This window comes from Condylura cristata, unplaced genomic scaffold (genome assembly GCF_000260355.1).
Source record: "Condylura cristata isolate star-nosed mole 26May11 unplaced genomic scaffold, ConCri1.0 scaffold00001, whole genome shotgun sequence".
Lineage (NCBI taxonomy): Eukaryota > Metazoa > Chordata > Mammalia > Eulipotyphla > Talpidae > Condylura > Condylura cristata.
Genome location: NW_004567102.1, coordinates 38,878,086 through 38,899,481, shown reverse-complemented (window position 1 = coordinate 38,899,481; position 21,396 = coordinate 38,878,086). Strand labels below are relative to the sequence as shown.

The 21,396-nt window shown below is 35.6% G+C and overlaps 1 protein-coding gene across 2 annotated transcripts in view; it reads left to right on the top strand.

Annotated features, from left to right (window-relative positions):
* The window catches only part of MAP3K7 (mitogen-activated protein kinase kinase kinase 7), a 56,159-nt gene that overhangs the window by 1,597 nt on the left and 33,166 nt on the right, over positions 1-21,396 (top strand). For both annotated transcript variants that reach the window (XM_004673700.2, XM_004673701.2), the window contains exons 3-9: positions 9,963-10,073; positions 12,498-12,563; positions 13,084-13,129; positions 14,105-14,243; positions 17,172-17,296; positions 18,816-18,944; positions 20,461-20,591. In XM_004673700.2, the coding sequence (XP_004673757.1) occupies positions 9,963-10,073; positions 12,498-12,563; positions 13,084-13,129; positions 14,105-14,243; positions 17,172-17,296; positions 18,816-18,944; positions 20,461-20,591 (747 nt within the window). The remainder of the gene's footprint in view (positions 1-9,962; positions 10,074-12,497; positions 12,564-13,083; positions 13,130-14,104; positions 14,244-17,171; positions 17,297-18,815; positions 18,945-20,460; positions 20,592-21,396) is intronic.

Genomic DNA, 21,396 nt, shown 5'->3' with positions numbered 1-21,396 from the left:
TTTTTTTTTTTTTTTACTACAAGTGGTGTAAACAGAATGAATGAAGCCTATGGAGGTAAAGGAAGGTTCAGTCAATTGTACCACTTATGAAGTGTGTAATTTGAAGCAAATTCCCTAACACCTTTCATGTTTGGTTTCTGTAACTATAAAATAGGGATAATAATTTCTTTCCCATTTGTATCTGTATAACAGATCCAAGTAGACAATATATGCAAAACACCCAACATGATATCTGGCACATATTACAAGGAAACTGAGTTCCAGATTGGAACAGTGACCTGCTTTAAGGTCACATAGCTAAAAGAAGGACCTGTATTTTGAAAAGGGGGATGTGTGTGTGTGTGTGTGTGTGTGTGTGTTTCTATGATAAATTCCTTTTTCAGAGATGGATAGTTGATCTAACTTTCATGGATTACATTCTTTCTTTTTTAAGAATAAAAATTCAGTGAGTCAGTATAAAAGAATTGTGGTTTTTAAATAAGCATTTACGTCTACTCTGGGGAACTGTTATGCTTGTAGACTACAAATTGTTATATAATAATAACTTGTACTTCGTGGTCTACTAAATGCTTTCACAGACTTACATCATTTCATGCTTAGAACTTTAGTTTTCATATGTCACTGTGTAAAGCTCTTTACATTTTTGCTTGGGAAAAATGAAAGTTACTTTGCTCTTCCCCTTGAAGCTATTTAATTTCTGATTAGGTTTTTCTGTTTCCACACATCTTTTAAGTTTAGATAGTTTATGCTTTATTTGGTTATTTATGGTTATTTATTTTAAACTAAATTGAATAAAGCAAGTATCATAGATTGAAAGAGACACTAAATGAATTATCTTTGTAGTTGTTCCTCTACTTGTAGTGCTCTTCTCCAAAACCACATTATTGGCTTCCTCCCACAGTTCAGGCACCACCTCAAATGTCACTTCCTTAGAGAAGCTTTCTCTGAGCAACTTTGCTCTTGTCACTTCTGTTATCTTTCATGGCACTTGCCAGTCACTGAAATTGTGTATCTCCCAGCAAAATGTAAGGTTCCTTATTCACACTTGAAACTTCAATAACTAGTACCAAGAAGATTTTATATAATTTTTTTAGTACATAACTGAAGGTATCACAACATAATTATGAGAATTTAGTGTCCAGTTTGGTTCTCTTAATTTTTTTTAAAGATTTATTTATTTATGCATATAGAACTGGGGTACAGGCCAGAGGTGCAGGGGCAGTGAGAAGATTCACCAGAAACAGAGTGGGGATTAGAACAGGTAGATCAACGAAGTACACTGCTGAGGGGAGCATCGGGTACCACAGGAGAGGTCTGCCACGCCATGTGGGTCACCTCCAGGGCGGGGATCGAACGCTTACTGAAGTGGCTTTAGCCTCTTAGTGCTGTGCTTTAATCTGCTGTGCCACCTGGGAGGGCCCTGGTTGTCTTATTTTTAAAAAAGATTTATTTAGCTGTGCGTATAGGAACTGGGTACAGGCCAGAGGTGGGGTGTGGGGAGGGTGGGGTGAAAAGTTTCACCAAAGACAGAATAGGAAGCAGAACAGGCAGGCTGAGGGGAGCAGTGGGCAGGACGCGAGAGGCCTGCTGCACCATATGGGTTACCACACTGGCTAGCGATTGAACTCTTGCTGCAGTAGCTGTAGATATCTTCATAATGCTGTGCTTTAACCCATTGCACCACCAGGGAGGCCATGGTTCTCTTTATTTACATATGATAAAACAGAGGTTAAAGTAAGCTTTGTGATTTGACTAAAGCAGCAATTACACTAGAAGTCAACTTTGAGTCTCTTCCCAGGTCTTAATTTCATTAGATTTAATTGTACCAGCAAATATTTTTATTTAACAGGGTTTAAGGTGTTCTAAAAGATCAGATGCCATATGCCAAGTACTAGTAAACTTTTATTATATTGCTAAAAAGTCCCTCTCTATACTTTTTAACAGGGAGACACAGTGTTGACTATAAGTATAGCATGTGAACAAGATACAGGTAATCAGAATTTAAGCTTCATTACACAGGCACACAAACGTTTTGTTTTCAAAGGGAGAAATAGAGTGGCAGTGATATATATTTTGTAGTTTTAGATTCTAAACATATGGCCAATTGATACAAAGAAAAACCTAACTTATACTGGTCTACTGAGCTCATACATTTGTTTGCCAGCATTTAATTATGAATATCCAAAGTTATTTATAAATTCTTCATTGTGAAATTATTGGTCAATAGAAATCTTGAATGGTTATTGCAGTGAAGTTACAGAGATAATTTTTATTTTGTGTATGTGTCACTTAAGAGGTGACAAAAGCATTTATTTGAAAGGAAGATCAATAGGTCAGATATCTTCCAGCAAGCTTTAAAAAAACTGAAAAGTCCTTTAAAAGTTTGAATAACCAAAGCTTTGCTTTTATATTATCAAGTCTGTTTGTCCCAGATGGCACTTCTACTCTGCCACAGTTTATTAATAGATATTGAAGTTCTGAAATAGTTGGAGGCTCCAAGTCCCAACTAATAAATGTAAGATCTATGCTTGTTCTGTCATGTTCCAAATTTCTAGCCAGAGTAATGGCAGCATAGCCAAGGTCCATTCACATAGTCTACAGAAGAGGGCCACACCAAACTGACAAGTACAGTCACTGAACTAAAAATAACATGAATTGGGGACAAGAATTATTATATAGTAAGTTAAGAGCACAAGGGCACATACATCTTTTCTGTTTATGTAAAGTGTTCTGTTCTTTTTTTATTTAATGATCCGACAGATGAAAGAATGCAGTAGTTTTCTATCCTAAAAAAAATGCATCTTTAAAAGAATTCTTTCTGTAAAACACAGCTAATTCTGGTTTTGCTTTTTGTTTCAATGCTAAATTGCATGGAGATATTCTTTACATCATCTCATATTCTTTTGTTACATCTTTTATTAAGAAATTGAATTGCGGTTCTCCTCAGTGACTCAGGGGTTAAAGTCTCAGCTCTATCAAGCTATCACCAGTGACTGTAGCAGGAGTTCAATCCCTGGCTAGGGAGGTGACCCACATGGTGTCGCAGACCTCTCCAGTCTCCCTTTCTACTCCCCTCATCAGTGTATTTCAATAGATCCACCTGTTCTGCTCCCCACTCTGTCTCTGGTCAGTCTTCTCACACTCCATGTCTCTGGACTACACCCAGTTCTTGTATGCATAAATAAGTCAAATCTTTCAAAAACAAAAGAAACTAAATTCTGCTTTACTATTTAAGATTACAGCTCTGGACCCACAACAAAAGGACTAAACCACTGAGGGAAAGTTACATATCTTAATAGCTTTAATCTGAAAACGTTTTGAATCAGAAAACAAGTAAATTTGGAAGGCATTATTTCCAAATTGACTTCCCTTTTAAAAACAAAGTCCTCTTTGCATTCCTCTGTTCTTCTATTTTTACAAATCAGTGATTGAGAAAAGTATCTGAAATATTTATTTCTAGGTTCACCATTTTGGACAGATATATGTGAGGCAGGGAGATACTTAGAATTTGAATCCCTTTTTACCCTCTTGGTGAAAATTGACTTGGGAGATAATGTCTTCAAGAAAGTTAAACTGTTCTGACATGAATGCAAACCAAAAAGCATATTTATGAACATAAATTAAAAAGTGGCTTCCTTTGTAATTTGTAGTACTTTGTAATTTGAGTATTAGATTTTTCATTGTTAGTACTGTTACAGGACACCAAATCTGTTCCAGGACAGGGAGAGGGCACCCCAGAAGCCCCAAACCTGCCAGCTCTAAGTGGGTTCTGCCATCCGCCGCGTCAAGACAAAACATATAAAACTTTAATGAAAAGGGACTTTAACACAGTAAATATACAATATGGAACACAAAGGCTGTAACTTCTAAATCAAACACCTGAAGTTACCCATCCCCTCGTGGGCAAAAGTCAACCCAAAAGGGATTGGCCCAAAGCAAGGCCTGAAAGCTGCCCCCTGGCTTAAAGCACCTTCTGGCCGGGACCTATGGAAAAGGGTCAGAAATGGCCAGACAAATCTGGGAGGAAAAGAGCAAAATCAAAATCAATATAAACACTGCCATAGTCACCTCCCTACAGGTATCTCACCCACATCTGCCTTAACCAGCCCAGGGTCAGGAAACAAACACAGTTTCTTCATCACATGCTTGCTGCTCCATGTGGCTTCCTCAGGTCTCCTTCTGGCTCTCCATCCTGCTTCCTTTTCCTTTTTCTTCTCTTCTCTCCTTTTTCTCTGCTCAGCTCCACCCTCCTTCTGTGTGGGGCAGGGAACCTGGAACTTCCCCTTGTCCTAGGGAGCACCTTGTTACAGTACCTCAATTTTCAGTGTATTTCCATTGCCATTACATCACTCTTTTTTGGCTGATCAACCATGTGCCAAGAGAAATACTGGGTTGCACACAAGAAATATCCTTTTCCCTTCTTCCCGCCCAAGGTGGTGTCTCAGTGCTCTGAAAAGCTTCACTGGTATTAATAGCAGGGGAAGGCTGTTTAGTCTCGGGCTTCCTCTAAAATACTTTAGCTATTGTTATGTATTTAATGTGATGTGATGCAGTCATTCTCAAATAGCAAAACCATTTGAAGGCCTGTTAAAACATTGCTGGACCTTATTGTAAGACTCAGAAATTTTGGGTTCTAACCTGAGAATTTGCAATTCTCACAAATTTCAAAGTGATGTTTCTGACCCACAGACCACATGGTTTGAGAACCACTGACATGATGCTTTGGCTGCTTCCACATCTGTCTTTCTACTAAACTCTGCATGACTTCTTGTGACCCTCCTCTGGCTTACCTGCTCCCTTTTTGACTGTTCCTTCTCAGATTTGCTGGTTCCTTCTGTTTGTATTTTAAATGTTGACATGCTTCAAAATTCATTTTTGGAAAACCAGTATCAACATGTTATTTCTTGTTTATCTTACTGGGAATCCCAACTAAATGCTAATGACTCTTCCAAGTTTTTATCTCCTGCCTGACTCTATGTAGGTCACTTCTCCACTTTCTTGATACCTCCACTCAGATAATGAATAGGCCTTTTGAACTTAGTATAACTAAAAGAGAATCCTGTGGTATTTTTTTTAAAAACTCTGCTTGCTCCATTCTTTCTCTTCCTTCATTAAACTACATTCCAGTCTAGACTTTATCCTTGATTCTTCTCTTTTTCCTCCCTACCCATCTTGCCAGCACGCAGACCACCTGCAAGCTCTTTTGACTCTTTCCATAAAATATCCCAGACCTGCCTTTTTCTGTAATACCATCAACTTTGTCCTCACAGCTATTCTCTCCTACCTGGGTCTCTGTAACAGCCCTCCAACCATGTTTATTTATATCCTCTATTGTCCCTAGCTTTTGTTTTCACATAAAAGCTAGAATGATTTGTTTTAATATAAAACATATCACATCTTTCATCTTTAAATTCTTCCGATTGCTTTTCATTGTATTTGGACTAAAACTGACTCCTTATGGTGCAAAGAGCCATTCAGGATCCAGTCCCTGTCTCTCCAGCCTTATCATGCCTCATTCTTTTATTCTGTCACTGTGTACTGCCTACACCAAGTGTTCTAAGTATTTCTCTAGGTCATCACTGAAATGTCACCTTTCTTAGTGAAGCCTTGCAGAACTGCCCTATTTAAAATTGGAGTGAGGAGGAATGCATGTACACACATGTATATTCATACACAATTATGTTCCTCCTCTTAGCACACATAGCATTTTTTCTTCTATATCTTGTCACCTCTTTGTCTCCTTCCACAAGAATATAATCAGTAAGAGCTTGAATTAACTCTGGCTTCATTGCCTAGCCTAACAGCTAGCCTAGAGGTGGGGTTCAGATATTGCTGATTAGGGAAATGGGGGATTTTTTTCCCCCTTGAAGCTTGTCCATTTGTTGTTCCTTTGGTTGGTTCCCCAAGCCACTCAGATAGCCACGTTCATCTCTTCAGATGGTCTTCCCATACAGTCCACTCTGACATTTCCACCACTCTTGTCATATCCTGCTTTTTCTACATGACAATTTTTTTAATTGATATTTTTCTTAATTACCTTTATGTATGTTGGTTGTCTTTTCTCCTCCCCACCCTGCTCCCTTAGAAAATACCTTTATCTTGCTTACATTTCTGGTATCCCAACCAGTACCTGAATATTGTAGACATTCAAGAAGTACTGGCTTAAGACATAAACAAAAGAAACCTCATCATTCTGTTGATATGAGCCTCATTTTCACTCCTTGAAACCAAGAGACATCGCCCATTTTTCCCTGCTGATGAGGTCTTTCCCTTTGACGTTTATTGAACTTCTGAAACTGAGCTGAATTATACTGTTAGTTTCTTGTATTTGAGCTGTGTACCAGCCCACAGCCTCTAATAGAAGTTAATGCTCTGTCCTACAACAATCTCCTTCTTGCAGTCAGAAGACTGTTTAATTTTCAGTTTTACTTGGATTTCTCTTGACAAGTTTTTCTATATCATTTTTAGCACATACTGTTCTTTTGTAGTGTTTAAAGAAATGCCTGATTTTGACTTATGAACCTTATATCTATTCGCTGAAATAACGTAAGAAACTAAGTAGGGCCTCCTTCTCTATCTTCCTGACCACTGTTTTTACTGATTATAGCTCCCCATGTTGGAAAGGCATATTCTGTAAGACTGCCTCCTCCTAAGGATCCCGGTGAGAAGTAAGGAGTATGTGTTCTTTCTGCCCTCTAATCTTTATACCTGTTCTGGAAAAGGAGGGGGTGATTCTTTAGTTTACCATTCTAGACTCTCATCTATGATTCTTCTTCAGTGAATAAGCTTTTTAAAAATTTTGTCTTGAATTTCTTCTCTACCTCTCTTTCATCCCATAAAGGCAAGAGTCAATTCATGTTTTTCTTTTTTTTTTTTTTCATTACTAATATCTGCATTTATGCCATTGGAAAAAAATATCATGTTGTGAAGAAAAAATTTGTATCTGTACTTGTAACCTCATTCCTTTAAAAGTATAGCAATTATTTCTATCCTGTACTTTATGTGTACAAGCTTGAGTATCTTGGACTTTAGATCTGTTGCCTTTACCATCCATACAAAATATCTGTGATCCTGATGTGAGTGGAAGCTTCTTCACATCATAGGTTCTCATTTTACGTGAATATGCCAATTTTGTATTTCAGAGTGTTTCCGAAAATTGCTTTCTCAAGCAAAAGGGAGAACATTTATTGCATCCACATTTGCCCACTGTTTACGCTGATGACTAAGTCAAAAGCCCCAAATCAGCATCATCTCATCACTAGGTGGCACTTGTGTATCACAGTTAGTCATGCACACCTAACACAGTTTTTGTGACCATGCTTGATCCGCAAATATACGTAGTGGTTGGCATCTCTGCATGGTTATTCTTCACAACAGGAAAGTGAAGCAAGAGAACACCTACTACCAGTTGCTTTGATACATTTGAAGAATATACTAAATTATCTTATAATTACTATTTTATAGTAATATCAATTAGGTAGGCTGGTCTCCATCCATACCTTCTTAGCCAAATATTTCCATAAAGTTGAAATTTGTTTTAGGACCTGTTTGCTGTTCATCACGGTTTATAGTAAGAGAAGGTAATAGTAAGTAGTGTTTATCAGACTTAGTCCCTACAACAAGCACATACAATTCTTTTGTGGTGTTTAAAGAAACGCCTGATTTTGACTTATGAACCCTTATATCTATTCACTAAGAAAATGTAAGCATCTGCCTGCTCACTGGCACTAATTTGCCTAGCAATAATAGCTAAGTAATTAGACAAGATCTATAGTCAAGTCCTTTGGGTTCAAGAGCGTCCGTTGGGTGCTCTTTCCATTCTACTGGTGCCAGATGTAGCCAGTACCCCACTCATGGTGAAGCAGCTGGATGATAAATGCAAATGAGACACTGGTTCCTTTTTCTTGTAATGAGAATTGCAGAGAACAGTAAGAACTTAAAACAGTAAGAGGCTCCTGGGCACCCTCAACTAGGAAGGGTAAGAGGAAAAGTCAAAAGAAGGACCAGTTACTGAGATGTTCACCTATTTTTGCTTGAAAGCAGCTCAGTTTCCTCTGAGCCAGTGACATGCAAAGTGAGTATACAGTATGTTGGTCATTACATACTCTAGTCCTTAAATCTCTGAATACAGGCCATGTGATCTTGGGCAGGTTGCAACATTATGATTTGGTTTGTTTACCTTTAAAATAGAAGAAGATTAAATGTGTTAATGCATGTAACACAGAGACAGTAATGCCTGACACATGGTAGTCATTCAACAAATGCTAGCCATTCATGTGGCTTAATACCTTGAGCTACTAGAAAATGTCCATACTGCTTTGCATATGTGAAATAGAATTTGAGCTGTGTCTGCTTCTAAAGTGGTCATTCATTACAGTTCATAACTGCTGTCCTAGTAGTTAATTACTAGTACTCTTCATTCTACAAAGAGTGTTGATGAAAAATTACTTGAGAATCCTAACTAGTTACAAAAGTTGCATGCTCTGGGATTTGTTTATGCAAAGTTTGTTAAAATATACACTTCTCCACCAAGGAAAGATACAACTGCTACTGTCTGATACATGAAAGGCTTTATATGTATACAAAAGAGAACCCCTAACGTTGTGGTAGTATACTGCCTGGCATCAAACCACTCCCCACAACCAGCATGTACAAGTTAGTTTACGTCTTTAAACCTAGATGAGGATGGTGTTAGTACCTGTCTCCAGGGATGTATAAGCGTTTAGAGCCATTGGAAGCTTCAATAATAGCACATAATCACTTTATAGCCTTTAAAATAGAATTTTTACGAGATATATCTTATATATCCTAAAATTCACCCATTTGAAGTAAAGAGTGGTCTTTAAAAATTTATCTAGTTGTACATCACCAAAAGCCAATTTTTAAACACCACTTTGTCAGACTCCCTCCTGCCCATTTACAGTGAGTTCCACTTTCTACTCTCGGTGCCACATTACCGTTTATCTGTTTTTTTATCTGTACAGGTTTGTTCTTTCTGGATATTTAATATAAGTGAAATCATACCTAATGTGGTCTCTGTGTCTTCACTTAGCATAGTTTTGGGGGTTATCCTTGTTATAACATGTATCAATAGTTTCTCTCTCTCCTTAATGAGTAATATTCCATTGTGTAGATAATACCATGTGCTGTCTCTCCTTCATAGCGACCAGTCCGTCATCTATATTTTTATCCTTTTCCCTCCCCTCCCTACTCATAGTAAATTACAGATATACATCATTTTTTACTGCACTTCACATTATTGCACTTAACTGACACTGTGTTTTTTATAAATTGAAGGTTTGTGGCAACCCTGCACCAAGCAAGTCTACCAGCGCCATTTGTCCAACAGCATGTACTCACTTCACTTTTCATTTTTTTAGCAATAAAGTATTTTTAAATAAAGGTAGGTACATAGTTTTTTCAGACATAATGCTGTTGTACTCTTTACAGACTACACTATAGTGTATGCATAATTTTGTATGCACTGGGAAGCCAAAAAATTTTGTTTGACCCTCTTTGAGCTGTTGGCTTTATTATGGTGGTCTGGAATTGAACCTGCAGTATGTACCCCTATTCAGAAGCTGTTTTTAATTTCACAAACAAGATAGTGTACAGCTTTTACTAAGTGTTCCTGCTTTTTATTTTTGTTTTCCCAAACCATTTTCTCTGACTTCTCACTCATCTTGCTTGTTTAAATTTTTTTTTTTGTTTCCAAGGCTCTTTTTGTTGTCTTTGACTTTACTTGAAAAAGAAGAGGTGTATAGCTAATAAATATTCAAAAATAGAGAAAAGTGTAGTTCCCTGTCTCCCAATTTTAATGAAAATTCTCATTTGGTCATGACAAATCCAGATAGTGCTGACTTCTAAAATCTTTAATAAAACTTTCATATTGACTTCTTTGTTACATGTTGGTCTGGATATACTTGTTTCTGATTTTTATGTTGTTGTTTTTCTTAATTCAGGTAGTTGGAAGAGGGGCTTTTGGAGTAGTTTGCAAAGCTAAATGGAGAGCAAAAGATGTTGCTATTAAACAAATAGAAAGTGAATCTGAGAGGAAAGCTTTTATTGTAGAGGTAAGTTGGTCTGTCATTTCTGTTGTGTACTTCTTCAAGATACTCTGAATTTAATATTATGGGGAAAAAACATTTCTAAAAATTGTCATTTCTTGGGGCTTTCTGGTAGCCTAGAGGTTAAGTTTCACTGCTGTCATTACTACAGCCTGAATTCATCCCTGGCCAGGTAGCTGACCCACAAATGGTGCAGCAGACCCCTCCTGTCTCACCCACTGCTCCCCTTAGCAGTATATTTCAGTGAATCCACTTGTTCTGCTCTCCACTCTGTCACTGGTGAATTCTCCACCTTTGGCCTACACCCTTGTTCTTCTATGAAAAAACTTTAAAAACTAAATAAAACCTAGATTTTTTTTTAAAGATTTATTTATGTATACAGAACTGGGGTACAGGCCAGAGGTGCAGGTGCCAAGAGAGGATTCACCAGAGACAGAATGGGGAGCAGAACAGACAGACTGACAAAGTATACTGCTGAGGAGAGCAGCGCGCAAGACAGGAGAGGTCTGCTGTGCCATGTGGATCAGCTCCCTGGCCAGGGATCAAACTGATGCTGAAGCAGCTGCAGCTATGGCTAGTTTCACATTGCTGTGTTTTAACCCGTTGTGCCACCAGAGAGGGCCCAAAAGCTAAATTTTTTTTTTTAAATTGTCAGTTCACTATACTTTAGCATCAGTGACTTGGTTGAAACAAAAGTAATGCTCTAGGAACATTTTTCATTCACACTCTGAATTCTGATTAAAAATTAGGGCAAAAGGGAATATATTACATAAATTAATTCATTGGTGAATTAAAATACTGCTTTATCTATAGTAATTCAGATCTATTTCAAGGCATGGAGTTTAAATTTTGAAAAAGAAAAGAAGTGGTATTGTCTCCCATTATCTAAAATTAAGAAGGGAAGTTTTGTGCTTTCAGATTTAACTGAATATTTTTAGAAACTTAAATGAGATGATTTCAGAGGAAAATAATTTCAGATTTGGTTTTTCTCATTTAACAAAAATTTTCAACTCTGTTCTCTTACAGATTGTGAACAATTTAATGAAATTGCAGTTTCAGATTTATTTCTAACTTTCTTGGCTTAGTGCTTTTTTGTATATATCTTCTAAATTTATATCTGGGGTTTTACTTTTAATTTCATAATGTACTTCATGATATTTTTAAATGCATAATATAGAGAATTGAAAATTTAGTGGTGATATAATGAAGGGGATTTTTGTAATTACTTGAATGAGTTTAGAATTACTCATGAGTGGTTTGATATCCAACAGTCTGGCCTTAGCCTTGTTTTTTTTATTATTATTATTTATGATTTTTGTTTATAGTTTATATGATGTTATTGATATATTATGTTGGCAGTTTCATAAAACTAGGTAAAAGAATTGTGTCAATTACCAGGTATCAAGAATTAAAAGGTAATAGTTGGAAGGGAGAAAATTAAGGTTACACATAAACTTAACAAGAGGGATACATAATTAATATGTATTATAAATAGTGACATTAACTTCTCTATTGGGGCCAGAAATCCACAAATATTAACTGTAAAAACATAGGCTTTCTAATAGTATATAATAAAAAGTTTTAGATGTTGCACAAAGGGAGTGAATACAGCCAAAACCTTTACTGGCCTCACTGTCAGTCACTGGATCAAGAAAGATTAAAACTAGACAAAGAGAGACCAGCTAGGAGACCACAGACATTACCACACTAGCTTATATTAGAATTACTAAGGCAATAGCAGTGAGAGTGGATAGGAAAGAATTAATTCAGAGATGAGAGATGGTATGTAAGGAAGACAGAATATAGATTTGTAGTCCTACAGAGCTAAGTTCAAATACTTCTACATCACTTTCTGTAATACTGTGCTTAATGGGCTCATTTAACTCTCTGAACGATATATCTTAAAGGTCCTACATCTTTAAGGTAGAAATGATAATACTTAACCTTGCAGAGTTGTGAGAGTATCTCAGAGTTGTTGCAGTATCTTCAAGTGCCCACCAGAGCCTGGTTTAGTGTAGATAGACTGTTCAGCTGTAACTATAAAGATGATGATGATGGCAATGACGTGGCTTCTTTCTGACTTAGATAACTCAGCCCAGAGCCAGCTCTGGAATGGTGTCCTAATATTTTTGGCAAAGTTAGTTTCTTCTTATTAGTTTTATCATGCTTGTTTGTGACTCCTGTTATAACACTTTGCTCATTGCCTTAATTATTTGTGTACACATCTATCCCAAAACTAATCTACAACAAGTTTGGAGCAGAGATTCTGGCCTCCCCTGGGGAGATACTTAGGACCACAGTACCTGTTACAGAATAGTTATTGTTGAACAATCAAATTAATGTTTTGTACAACCATAGATTTTAATAATGATGTAAAATCATTTCCTTAATAGTTAACACTATTTAAAAGTGATCTTAACTTGTTAACAGCTTCGACAGTTATCCCGTGTGAACCATCCGAACATTGTAAAGCTATATGGAGCCTGCTTGAATCCGGTCAGTGTGTCACTTTTTCATTGTCCCCAGTCAGTAAGGAACAACTTGACAGATATGTGGTTTGTAAAACTATTTTGATATGTTATGATATTTCTGAACACAATAACATCGTCATGGATTAGATGTACTTATATATTTAATTTATTTCTAGTCTTAGCAACCCATTATATAATGGAAGACTTATCTTAGGTGGTCTGCTAATAACCTCATTTTCTTATAAGACTTTTTGATTACTCTCACTTGTTGTGGCACTATGTACTCATTGGCACTAAAGAAAGCCCCCAGAAAACCGTGATCATATTTTTATGTGTCTCCACTCTAAGAGGAGTTACTCTTAAACAGTGGACTGCTAGAAGATAAGGTTGTAGATCATAGATTCTTTTTTTTCTTTAATGCCATTCACATAGTGGAGACCAAAAGAATGGTTATTAAAGCATTTATAAAATCAAAGAATGAGCAAGTTATCTCTTAAATCCCTTAAGATGTTATAACTGATTAATCTGTCATATGTTTCTTTTAGGTGTGTCTTGTGATGGAATATGCTGAAGGGGGCTCTTTATATAATGGTGAGTGTCATTAGACCTGTCTTTAGCTAGTAGAGCAATATAATTAAAAAGCTTTTAAGTATAAACTATAAGTTACTTAATGTTCTTCACTCTATACCTCAGAGTCCCAAAAGGAGGTAATTAAAGAAAGAAATCGGCTTAAGATTAAAAATGATAAGATGCTACATTTACATGTGAAATTTAGAAGTCTAAGTATATCAATCTTTTAAATTGAAGTACTTTTCATAATGTTAAAAGCATTTAGCTGAAGTATAACTTGCTTTTTAAATAGATTTTTAAATATCTTCACTTTTAATTTTTTTTTAGATTTTGCCCACGCTTAGCTTCGAACCTCCTCATTTCAAAACTCTTTAATCATATGTCCATTTCGCTTAATTTTGCTTTCTTAAGAAATAAAATTGTGAAAACTTACTTCATGAAATGTTTTAATTATAACAATGAAAGAGAGTTATGTATCATTTAGTTATCTTCATAGAACAGAATCACCAACCACTTATGTATTCTCTTGTTACACCAGTTCATTTACTGCCCAATTTTTCATCATTCCTAGTAGTACCTGAAACTCTTGTTTTAAGTTTTAGCTGTTACTGAGAACATAATTATAAAAAACTTGACACTCATTATTTTGATTCCTTCTGTACTGTTTCTCAATACTTTTCTTATAGTAGTTTGCCTCATTACTTATAATTTATAATGTGCAAAACTATTTTGATTGAAAATTTGTACCAATATTCATTTTACTTGAATGAATATAGCATATCATAATACTATTGAATGTTAAGTACATATGTGGTAGCTTTCTATTTAAAAGTACTATATATTTCCCATCTTTTTATTTAGAAAAGAATTTGAAGCAGGATTGATGAGAACATGTGTAGACAGATACAACTGGTGTGTTCTGACTTGTTGCATTTACCTTGTATCATTTTTTTATATGCAATAAAGTTCTTTTTAGTTTGTGCCTTTCTTTTGCAGTGCTGCATGGTGCTGAACCATTGCCATATTACACTGCTGCCCACGCAATGAGTTGGTGTTTACAGTGTTCCCAAGGAGTGGCTTATCTTCACAGTATGCAACCCAAAGCTCTAATCCACAGAGATCTGAAACCACCAAAGTGAGTTCTAATACTGTGATAAGTCTCTTTCACTAGCCTAAACCGGCTCCCTAGTTCAGTTGGGTTGTTGCACACTAGTTTCTCATTTCTTTTCGGCTTACTCATGATTGTTTATTTTTACTCATCTTTATCATTTAGTCATTTATCTAAGCTTCAGATTAGAATGTTGTCATTAGTGAGATTTTTATTTCAGTCACATTTTGTTCTAATAACACCTATTCATATTAGCATTATTTCTAGAATCTGTTAGCCTATAAATCTTACTCTGTGCTTGCAGTATCTATTGTTTGCCCTAGGTAGTTGGCTCCATAACAGCAGAGAAAAACTGGTATTGCTTGCTGCTGTGTCTTTAACAACTAGCACAATATCCACACATAGTAGAAATTCTACAAAAGTTTAGAGTGCTTATTTGCTCTTTCAGAGGTGTCAAAGGACAATCTCTTGCTTCTGGATAGAAATTGAAAATATTCTGAATATCTCTATATTGAGAATCTAGAGTCTTTGAAAGAATTACAGAATTCCCTCAATAGTCACTAAAATTTGGGGGGTTTGTTTTTTTGTTTTTTTTTTTTTATAAGATTTATTTATTCATACAGAACTGGGGTACAGGCCAGAGATGCGGAGGGTGAGAGGATTCACCAGAGACAAAGTGGGGAGCAGAACAGGCAGATCAACGAAGTATACTGCTGGGGAGCAGCGGGCGGGTCAGGAGAGGTCTGCCACGCCATGTGGCTCTCCTCCAGGGCAGGCGGGGATTGAACTCATGAGGAAGTGGCTTAAGCTTCTCAGTGCTGTGCTTTAACCCACTGAGCCACCAGGGAGGGCCTTGGGGGGTTTGTTTTTATGGCAGTTCATGAAAAACATGCACATGTGGTGTGTATCCCCTTTTTAATTTTTTTCTTCTTTATTCACCTGTGACAATATAAAGCCCCCTATGCACTCTTCTCCCTCCCCTCTTACACCCCCATAATTAGTCCTTAGCTGTTTCCCCTAGGAAATGAGTCAAGGATAGTGTCAGCTATTTCAGTCTCTTGATACTGTTTTAAAGCAATCAAGTATCTCTTCTGGGTATTACTTGTCACTCTTGGCTAACTTGATACATTCTCCATAGATTTCAACTGTTGGAATCACTGTTCTCACTAGTTTATCTCATTTCTACTCCCAGGTTTAAGCTGACTTCTCTTTCCCAGGGTCCCTGGATGTATGTACAAGAATGGAAAAAAGAAATTTTTATGGGACAGACTTTGAAAGTGAAGTAATCACTTCAAGCCGCATTTTATTTGACCAAGCGGTGATATCTTAACTGCTCAGAAGCTGTGAAATATATAATACTGTTGTGAGCTCAGATGGGAGGAAGTAGAGATAGTAACTAGCTAACCAAACATTAGGTCAAACTAAAAACTCATTTTTATTCATTGTAAGGTTGAAAAAAGGATTGCAAACTTTTTTTTTTCTCTTCTGAATCTTATTTTTATATATATATATAGTTTACTTTTACATCATTTTGTGCATTTTTCCATCTCATTTGCAATCCCCTTGGGCTTCCCATCATTAAATCACCCATGTGCCATTACCATAGTCCAGTGCATTTCCCTCCCCCACTGTTTTTGATCCCATTCCCCGCTCCATCCCCACAAAATATCTCTGGTATATAGCTGTTCATCATTATCATTATTTTCTTGCCTGTTCCATTATATTCCTGGTATGAGAGAAACCATCCGGTATTTTTCCTTTTCTTTCTGTCTTATTTCACTAAGCATCATCTTTTCCAGTTCCATCCATGTTGTTGCAGATGACATGTGTTTCTTTTTATTTGGTTGCTGAGTAATATTCCATTGTGTATATGTACCACATCTGTTTAATCCAGTCATCCATTTTTGGGCATTTAGGCTGTTTCCATGTCTTTCCAATTGTGAATAAAGCAGCAATAAACATGGGGGTGCAGGTATCTTTTTGAATCAGTGTTTTTGTGTGTTGGGTAGATACCTAGGAGTGGGATTGGCTTGCAAACTTTTAAATCATATTCCACAGTAAGAAATACTTCACAATCAAGTGTAATATGTACATTTATGAAATGAAAGAACTGAAAGGAACTGTTCATGAAACAGCATTTTATCTTACTAGTTGTGATATGCTTTAATGTGTTCAACTTCATTAATTGCTGTCATAATCTGCTAAATTGATTTATGGTGGTTTCTAGATCTGTGATCTTAATTTTATAACTAGATTTTATTGACAGCTTGAAAAGCCCTGGGGATTAAGTCCAGAGGACAGCTAATCTATAAAGATATTGATATATATACCCTGTCATTTCAGGATATTATTTTTTGACCACCTGGAAGTTTTTTTTTTTTTTAAAGACTTATTTATTCGTACAGAATTGGGGTACAGGCCAGAGATGCGGAGGGTGAGAGGATTCACCAGAGACAGAGTGGGGTACAGAACAGGCAGATTCACGAAGTACACTGCTGAGGGGAGCAGTGGGCGGGTCAGGAGAGGTCTGCCGCGCCATGTGGATCTCCTCTGGGGCAGGCGGGAATCGAACTCATGGGGAAGTGGCTTAAGCTTCTTAGTGCAGTGCTTTAACCCTCTGCTCTAGGTGAGGGCCCCTCACCTGGAAGTTTTTTAAGCCCATTTTTTACATTAGCACAAAGAGAAGTATAACCTGGAAAGATTGTAAAATAGATAGGGAGACATCAAAATATGGGTCTGACAGTTTCCCTGAGAGAGTTAGTAGGTAAAAGTTGAGTTATTTTTTGGCTGATTTGTCTCCAAACTATTCAGCTGTCACAGTGACCAGATACCATTTCACAGAAAATAAATAACATTTTGCTTAACCCTTTCTGTTTCCATGAATTTATGCCCTTTATTATAGTGCCAAATATTGGTCTTCTAAGCTTTGGATTTTTTTTTTTTTTTTTTAAACAGCTTGCTGCTTGTTGCAGGAGGGACAGTTTTAAAAATCTGTGATTTTGGTACAGCCTGTGACATTCAGACACATATGACCAATAACAAGGGGAGTGCTGCTTGGATGGCACCTGAAGTTTTTGAAGGTAAATGGCAAAAGCATGATTGGTAATCGCCCTTCTCTTATGGAAATCCAGTATTTATAGCTTTGCCTTATTTGCATGTTTTTATTTCTGCATAATACTTATAAGATAGATACTAAAGTTTAAGGAGGTATTAAATGAATACAGCATTACATCTAAAACTCACAGAAGACTTAAATTGGCTAACATCTTCTGTGTAAGTCTAAGCATCTATACAGTCAGTCTTCATTATTCTCAGATTTCTTAATTGCAGTAATCTACTTGTGACCAAAGTCAGTACTTGGTACAGATGACTTGGTAGTCATTTATAAAGTGGGAAAATTTTGAATCACCAGCATTCATGTTCCCAGCTGAGGCTCTCAGACAGCTCTCATACTGTCATCTCTTTATTGCCACATTTTTTATACTTCTGTGCATTTTGTTGGTGATTTCGTTGTTTATTCATTTGACTTCTAAGAATAATGTTAAAGTACTCTCTAGAAACTATTTTATAAAAAGAATGTCTTATGAAGAAAATACCTGACCTAGATAATCTTCATTTATTCATATGTTATCATGAGTTCAGTGTTAGTAAATCAGTGATAAATATTTTAAAAGGTGTTAATTTATTTAGATATTTAATACAGCTTTCTGTGAGTTAAAGTGGCATAGTACTGCAATAGTTTTGGGAAAAAAGATTTGTTTATATATAAAAGAACCCAGAAATAAAATTTATTGTTAATTGTTTATAGCAACAAAGCTCAGATATTTAGGCTATGTAAATTTCTTTATTATTGATAGGTCATTTCCTGTAACCCTAATTAGGTTTTAAAGCTACATCAGAGCACTGCAGAGTGTATATTTGGTATACATTCTAAGTACAAGTAACCTTGTAAATTAAGAATTTTCTTGCCAGTTATTGGAAAAAAATCTTAACACAAGTTAAAGAGTTATTTTTTATTTTTTGTTTTTTTTTCCAGTAGAGTAGTATTATCAAGAGAGTGGAAGAGATAAATTGACATTAGAAAATTACATAAAAGGAGTGTAAATGGGCTGATCTTATCCTAAGACTGTTTGCCTATGTCTAGATACCCCTAAAGGCAGGTCTCTCTTTTTAATTCTGCCCTTATCAAAAGGCAACTTATTGCCCATTAAGAGCTGCCCATTTGTGCCTATGCATGATTCCGTTTTCACTTTTGTTTTTCCTGCCCTTTTTTTTTAACAATAAAGTTAATTTCTGACTTAAAGAAAAAAAATGTACAAATATTTTTGTATTCTATCCCTAGGAAAGTAAGTCTAAGGCAAAACCTTTGTCTCTTGTTGAAAAATTTTAAAAAGTCTACTTTCTAGAATTGTTTAGTGCATTAAAACTTAAACCACATAAAATTATATTTGTTGCAAAGACTTAAGTTACTTTAACAATAATTTCTCAACTCTACATGTAATAGCCTCTTCTTTTGTACTATAGTCATTCTTAAGGAAAGTAGTTTTTCTATAAGTCATATAAAAATAAAGTCTTGAAATTTTACTATCTTTTTTCTAGGTAGCAATTACAGTGAGAAATGTGATGTCTTCAGCTGGGGTATCATTCTTTGGGAGGTAATAACACGTCGGAAACCATTTGATGAGATTGGTGGCCCAGCCTTCCGTATCATGTGGGCTGTTCATAATGGTTCGTGAAAATGGTTTCTTTAATTTATTAAGATGATTGTTCCCTAACCACCCCCAACACACACACACCAAGAAGCCCATTTACTCCTTAATATTAAAATGTACACTTCTCTGTTATAAGAATACTTACTTCCTATCAGCTTGCACTCCACCCCCAAAATCAGGAAGTCAGGGCTTATTATGATCCTTCCTATCTTCCCATGACACTGGGAAGATTTGCAGCCATGTTGATTACTAGACAGCCATTGCCAGCTACCTAGTTGGGCTCTTTCCAGGAACTAAAGAAGCATCAGACTGGACTCTGAAGAAAATAAACAATTTAAATAGATTCTTTCATAATGTTAAGACAATTAGAGAACTATATAGCCTTTTTCTCCTGAGGAAACAAGGTTCTCACCAAGGAGATAAAACAAATAATAATAAGAGTTGTTACTTAAGCTTTACAAAAAGCTAAAGTACTTCCGACATGCATTCTTTTTATCTTCTCACTCTTCCTTAAGAAGTGAGAACTATTACTGCCTCACCTTAGAGTTTTACAGATTTTACCTGGAGAGGTTGCCCAAGGTTTTAGTGTTTGTAAGTGGTCAAGCAGAGATTCAGATCTTTTTTCTTAAATAACTACATTTTTAAGAAATGTAAATATTAATTTACATCTTCAGTGTCCTTGCATCTCTCCTGTGCCTTTATATCTCTGGTTATGTTTCTACCCACACATGGTATTAGGAGATATCATATTTACTTTCAGTTGATTATAATCATTCTAATCAATGGCATTTTTCTGCACTATTACACAAGTAATATAAAAAGTATCTGCCTGACTAAGTCATTCATCAGCTTCTTAAACAGCACTATCTTCTGAGCATTCTTAACTAGCTTTACCAATTTCCTATACTACCTATATATTATTTTCTTTAATGTCACTGGATAGAATGCTAGAGCATTGACCAAGACAGTTGTTCTGTATTTGACAATTGTCAGTGAATAATTGAATATCCCTGAAGTGAGGAATAAAAGAACTAACTTACAAAGATCTCATTGAGGGCTTTTTTAAGTTAGGGACCTTCCTTATAATATTAAAATTTCAGTAATTATACATAAGTGCTCAGATATGGAAAATGATGTTTCAAACTTACTTGAAATTTTTTCAAAGAATTTCAAAGTATAAAGTTCAAGTAAGATTTCCTTAAATTACCATTTTATTTTTCTTAATTAAAAACCACATTGAGCCATTATTATTTGTTAAAAAAGAATGCTTAGAGGAAATGAAATGTCATTAATTCATTGTCTTGTTACCCATAATGTATATAAAATTGAAATTTAGCTTTTTAAAAAGCATAGCTTCCCCTTTATGAAGATACATAGAATAGATACTAACCTAAAAGACAGAAATAGTACTGCTATCATTATTCCCAAAATAAAGACCTTAAAATTACACGATCTATAAAATAATTACTACTTTGGAGATACATATAAAAACTTTGCATCATTCTTTTTCCCCCTCTAATTTTCATTTATAGGTACTCGACCACCACTCATCAAAAATTTACCTAAGCCCATTGAAAGTCTTATGACTCGTTGCTGGTCTAAAGATCCTTCTCAGCGCCCTTCAATGGAGGAAATTGTGAAAATAATGACTCACTTGATGCGGGTATAATCCTTCTTTTGAGGGGTTTTGGGTTTATAGGAATTTGGTATCTATTGCATTTTACTGGGTTTTCATTAAAGGATACATTATTGCTGTGCTATTTTGCTTTTTTTTTTTTTTTTGTATTTTCTAAGTTAGGATGGGTATTCATTACTCATATAATTAATTAGAGGCGGAAACTAGATTTTGAAAAGTCTAGTCTTTATTATAGAAAACATAGCCAGTTGAGGTTTTGGGAGCTGCTTTTTTTTCTTCTGTTTAGCTTAGTGGACAGTTGTGTTTCTTTCTGGGCTTGTTGACTCAACAACAGGTTTATTAGAGGAACTCTGTTTTTCAGAACTTAGAGGCATTTTATGACTCTAAAACCTACTAAACTCAATTTTAATTTTCTTTAGTACGAATTTTCATCAAGCAATCATTTATATAAGCGGGGGTACAGAGAAGTTGTATTCTCAGATACCTTTACTTAAGTGATTCTTACCTTTTTCATTTCTCTTGCATATTTTCAGCTTTTTATTTGCCATTTAAAAGTTAAAGCTTCTAGGATTTATAGAAGACCCTTTTTTAATGACTATCAAAATTTCATAGTCTATAAGTCACTTTTAGAATGATTTGATAAATTTTAGGACTCTGGTTTTTCTATTATACTTACAAAATGTTCCGAGTAGTACTTTGACTTTAAAAAGTTCACACACTTATGAAATTTCCTGAATTTTAGAAAAGTTGTTTAGTCTCCTTACATAGAGAATAAAACCCTTCTTAAATGGTCGAAGATTTAGGTTGCTCATTCTGACAAGTTAGGAAGCCA